The sequence below is a fragment of the Austrofundulus limnaeus genome, unplaced genomic scaffold (genome assembly GCF_001266775.1).
Source record: "Austrofundulus limnaeus strain Quisiro unplaced genomic scaffold, Austrofundulus_limnaeus-1.0 Scaffold3, whole genome shotgun sequence".
Taxonomy (NCBI): domain Eukaryota; kingdom Metazoa; phylum Chordata; class Actinopteri; order Cyprinodontiformes; family Rivulidae; genus Austrofundulus; species Austrofundulus limnaeus.
The window spans coordinates 7,558,611-7,564,403 of NW_013952405.1; the positions used below are offsets into that span (position 1 = coordinate 7,558,611).

Consider the following 5,793-nt stretch of genomic DNA (forward strand, 5'->3'; position numbering starts at 1 on the left):
CGCTGCTAATTCTGCCTTTCCCCTTCCCCCAACTTCCTCCACATCCACTTAACAGTCCGTCATTATCATTGCTCCTGATCAGCCTTTTATGACATTTTTATGACACTTAGATTAGAAGACCCCTGATATCCACCCCCCAACTGTTCTTTTCTTTGCCTGGGTCTCAAATGTCATTCTCCATGCCTACATGACTAATTATGTCACTTGGTTCTCATTTTTCACCTTTAAACCTCAAAACTGTGCTTCTCACCAGGCAGAAGAGTGCATGTGTGTGTGTGTGTGTGTGTGTGTGTGTGTGTGTGTGTGTGTGTGTGTGTGTGTGTGTGTTCATATTCGAAAAGACCGTTACTCATTTCCAGCTGATAACACCTGTCACATCTCACCTGCTATGACGATTAATGAGAGTAATCTACCATAACCTGATAATGGGTTTTGGTATAGGTGTTCATGCTTGAATGTGTGTTCGTGTGTAGTATGTGTGCACTTTAGTGTAGTTTGCTTCTTTCTTGCCGTGTCCAACACGCCATTGTCTATCCACGCCTTAATAGCTCTGTCTTTATGTCATAAGCCATGTTTCCATCATGTTGTAATGTGAATTTTGAGCAAAATTTAAAATGTTGACCAAAAAAGTAAAATAAAAAAATAACAGAATTAGGCATGTTTCCATCTACTGGTTTGAAGTGAATCAACCAGTCTACCCATGACTGTAGTAAACAGGAAGTAGATTTAGCAAACTTTCAAGGACCATACATCTCAGGACAATGGGGAGAGGTTTTCAAGAATGTGATGCTATCAATCAAGAAGACTGTCGGTAAGACACCGACAGTCGACACAGCTGATAAATCATGAGGTAAATGTTTGCTATTTACAAACCTATTAAGCAAATGTGTTTCTATTTAGGTTTTTGTGAGATTAACTCTTTTTCGGAAAATCCAAAACCCAGCTCAAGCAGGTGTAAATTTTTTTTTTTTAAATTTTGGTGTTTCCATCAACGTATTCTAATGCAATACTTCATAATGCGCATAATAACGATGGAACCACTGCTATTCTTTCTCTAATCTCAGTCTTTTGTCATAAACATTCTTTCTAATCCCTGGGGCCGTGCATGCATTATTGTGTGAGAAACTAAGATATTCAAAGCATTAGAAATATCAATAACCTTTTAAAGGAGCATCAGCCATATTTGTAAAATCTATTGACTGTATCCACACAACTAATGGCATGGTTGTTTTTATGTGCTTTCTAGAATAGCAACATAGAAGAAAAAAAATGTGAATACATCTAGTAAACATCCTACAGTTTCAGCCATGCTGTGCGAATACTTCTAAGAATAACAATAAAACATTATATAAAACACAACCAGGTTGTTTGTATCACAACAAACACAAAGAGGTCTGCAGCTGTGGTGGCTAATACAATGTTCGTGTGAACACTTGTTGGAGTTAACCTTTTCGCCAGTGTTTGCATGACTCACGTGTGCAGGCCATTGAGCGTGGGTCAGAATCAGCGCGATGGAAGCCTCGCTCACAAACGCACTCCATGGCTTGTTCCTGTGGGGAGGAGCTGTGAGGAGGACATTTGGTGCAGTAGGCATCTGTGGCTGAAGCTTTGTACGTTCCAGGTCTGCATGCTGGAAAAAAGAAAGTTTTGATGATATGTGTACGCAAGCATTATATTGTACACACTAGACCATGGGTGCCCAAACTTTTTCCCTGGGTAGGTCAAAATTAAAATCTATTTGAGGGTTGTGGGCCAAATGCAGTAGTATAATACATAAAATACTTTTTAAGTAAAGTCCTTTTCATTTTTTATAATTAAGCTAGCAGCCAGTGCCATGGCTCACATTTTGTTTTGTTTGTCTTTTAGCTTGTGCACTTGAAGAAATTTGAACAATTGCTCGGGCAGCAAAGGCTCATGGGACATTTCATAAATTGATTAAATATGAGTATTTGTGGTTTTATAAAGTGTGAGAATCTACATGCGTGCTTAATCTTARCTAAACGTCTCTTGTAGTTACTTGTATTTCATGTTTAATCTTAATACTGGCAGCTCAATGGTTCAGTGATTAGCACTGATGCCTCACAGCAAGAAGGTCCTGGCTTCAATCTTTGGTTCGGACCTTGGGTCTTCTGTGTAGAGTTTGCATGTTTTCCATAACTTTCCCCACAAACTAAAAACATTTACAATAGGTTGCTTCAGGCCCAGGCTTCCCTTGTAAAAGAATTCAAAGATTGAGTAAGCCCAATGAGTGGAGACTATCTACACTACATCCTCTTATAGTCATTGGGCCAATTGATGGAATGGCTATAAGTGAAAATACCGTGTTTCTACACAGGACAGCAGGAGATCACAACATAGTAACCAGATCAACTGCAGATGGGCCAAATCAAATGGCCAGTGGGCCCCACTTTATCAAAAATAAAACAGTTTAAAATATAGTTAAAAAAATACAGCATGTAATATTAAGAGAATTCTTAAAATAGATTGTAATAGCATCAATAAAAAGGCAGTTATTCATGATTACAAAGCTGGTTCTCCTTCAGAAAAGACTTCAGTCTTGATTTGAAATGGTTCTTGTCTGTAATCAGTTTAAAATCTGTAGGTACGGAATTCCACATGTCAATCTCTTGAGCAGAAAAAAGCTGTCTGACCCAAAGAAGTAAAAAAAAAATAAATAAAAACCCTAGAACTAAGAAGAAATGAAAGGCCACTCAGCACCCAAGGAGCCTGCCTATTTAGGCATTTGGGACGAGGCACAGTGCCTCCAAATCCGAGGCCATGGTCTTGAGCCGGAAAAGGGCAGAGTGCCTTCTCCGGGTCAGGGGGGTCGCCCTGTCTCAAGTGGAAGAGTTTATCTGGGGATCTTGTTCACGAATGGGGGAAGAAGGGAGCGGGAGGTCGACAGGCGGATTGGCGCAGCGTCTGCTGTAAAGCGGGCGCTGTACCGGTCCGTCGTGGTGAAGAGAGAGCTGAGTCAGAAAGCGAAGCTCTTGATTTACCGGTCGATCTACGTTCCTACCCTCATCTATGGTCATGAGCTTTGGGTCATGACCGAAAGAACGAGGTCCCGGATACAAGCGGCCGAAATGGGTTTCCTCCGCAGGGTGGCTGGGCTCTCCCTTGGAGATAGGGTGAGAAGCTCGGTCATCAGGGAGGGACTCAGAGTAGAGCCGCTGCTCCTCCACGTCGAGAGGAGCCAGTTGAGGTGGCTCAGCTGGTTAGGATGCCTCCTGGACGCCTCCCTGGTGAGGTATTCCGGGCATGTCCCACCGGGAGGAGGCCCCGAGGAAGACCCAGGACACGCTGGAGGGACTATGTCTCTCGGCTGGCCTGTGAACACCTTGGAGTTCTCCCGGAGGAGCTGGAAGAAGTAGCTGGGGAGAGGGAGGTCTGGGCCTCCCTTCTGAAGCTGCTGCCCCCGCGACCCGACCCCGGATAGGCGGAAGAAAATGGATGGATGGATGGAAAACAAGTGTTAAATTAAAGAATATGACAACTTTTTCAAAATTCATCATGTTAAGATGACAATTCTGTGATCTGATGGGTTTTCTGTCCAATAATTTAACAGCTCTGTTAAAATCATCTCGAAGAGACACATATAAAATCACTTGTTGAGGCTTAAACCGACTCTTTAAGTTTAATTTCCTTAAGTTTTTTTCCAGTTTTAATTTCCTCCTGAAATGCTTTAAACTTTGAACAGTCCTATGTATCTTTATATTTAACCATTTTGTTTGTGGGTTTTTTATTTAATTTTTTTTCCTTATAAATGGTATTATGTACAGATGAAGCATATCTCACCATCTTTAGTTTAATAAATCCAATTGTCATTTAGGGTTAGTGAATACATAATTGAATAATAAATTAATTTAATTATTAAGCTGTGTTGTTTGCATTTTATTGTTTTAGTAAGAGTCAATCCATACTCTCACCTCTCTGCTACAAAAAGCTGCTTTTTTTGTATTCACTACTAGACAAATTCTTAAAGCTGGTATTAATGTATAACATAAAAAAGAGCATAGAAGGTAAAACTGCTACACAAAATCTCCTACAAAAAGTGAGATGTGGCGTGCAGCACTCATGGCAAAAAGCATGAAAACAATGTTTGATTTAATACGTTGTGACATTAGGTCTACATAAAATCATTTTACATCAGGCTAAACGCTGCGAGGACCACATAGTTCTACAGTACAGCAGCAGAATGGCTGTTATATAAGCATCACTGTTGTGAAAACCGGTGAACAAAAATCCATAGCCACAGTCACAGTAATGTTCACAATAACATAATATGACTGTTGCCTTTGCTGTTACAGCGGTTGCATGTTAGTCATTATGTGAAGTCATAAAAGTGAGGAGGGAAAACCATGATAGCACTCAGTGGATACAGAATGATTTTCTTCATGCATCATAGTTAGTGAGATGGAATTCCTGGCTTTCTATTTGGTAATCTGACTCGAGATTACACATGTATTTATTTATATATTGGTAGACCCGATATTATGATCCAAGCGAACCTTTTCTCCTACTGTGGTGAATGTAATCAGTGTACAAAGCACTATGTAAAGTGAGGGTGTCTCCAATGCAATTCAATAGGTGTCTTGTGTATGTTTTTGTGTGTGTTGGTGTGGATCAATGAAGCGACAGATGCCACCAGGTGCTGATTACATGTTCGTGCGTCAAGTGCGTTAAGTATGCAGCAGGTGTGTGAGCGAGTGCGTTCGCCTCCTGATTGCTTGTGCTGCTAGTGAAGGTCATGGATTTAATCAGGCGATACGTCACTTTGTGAAGAAAAGCTGTAGATTATCACACAAACACACACACACAGGTTTGTTTTTATATCCTCGTGGGGACTGTGGATTGACTTCCATTCATAAGTCAAACCCTGACCATTTACCCTAAAATTCACCTCACATAAAACTAACCTAAACTCACACCTTGGTCCTAAACAAAATCTCCCACCCAAAATTAGCATTCGTACCCGTGCGTACCGCGGTGGCTTTGGTCACCACGATGCATATTCGGTCACCACGAGTCTGCCTTTTTCTGGAATCGGTTCCCAGGCTGTAGCAAGAACATGCCCCCTGCTCCCCCCCCCCCCCCCCACACACACACACATACCCAATGCTGCTCTTAACCCAGGGATAGAAGAAGGGAAAAGTGGCCTAGAAGTAATGTGATTTCTCTTTGTGGTTGAAAGTTCTTCCACCTGGATGTGTTACTTGCTTGCATGCAGACAGTATTTTTAGGCAAATAATTCATCATAGAAGAGCAAAGTCCAGTAGTACAATTCCCCAAAGATCTAAAAGAACATGGGGAAAAAAGTGTGCGCATGCGTAGGTGGGGAAAAAAGGTAAGAAGAGTAGAAGAAAAAAGGAAAGGAAAGGGAGTGATAATCCTCAGAGGGCTTTGTTTCTTTCCTTCGTCCTGTCARGTTCTAAGGTATTGGGTGCTTGTGTGCTGTGCTGGTGACTGTGTGTTAGTGTGTGTGTTCCCATTGGCTGGGCTGTAGGAGCATGGTGAAAAAGCAGCTTTTCTCTGGGGACCTTGCATCCGGAGAGTCCTGGCTGTCCAGCCAGCGAGGCACAAAGGATCCCGGTGCTGGAGGACAGACAGGGCACCCCCATGCCAGKCCTGGCGTCTGTACAACTGCCTGATCAAAACTTTGTGCACAGAAGGGTTGCTTGGCTGTAGGGGTAACCTTATTCTCTTAAAGGGACAATATTATGTGTTTCTTAGGCATATATTTGAATACTATACCATAATAAAGTATCTATGTCACCTTTAGCTGTTATTAAA

The 5,793-nt window shown here is 41.7% G+C and overlaps 1 protein-coding gene across 3 annotated transcripts in view; it reads right to left on the bottom strand.

Moving 5' to 3' along the window:
• epha4b (eph receptor A4b) overlaps positions 1 to 5,793 on the bottom strand; it is a gene marked incomplete in the record, with an annotated part of 134,471 nt that overhangs the window by 61,899 nt on the left and 66,779 nt on the right. For 2 of the 3 annotated variants that reach the window (XM_014020745.1, XM_014020741.1), the window contains 1 exon segment: positions 1,475 to 1,630. In XM_014020745.1, coding sequence (XP_013876199.1) covers positions 1,475 to 1,630 — 156 coding nt within the window. 3 annotated transcript variants of the gene reach the window in all.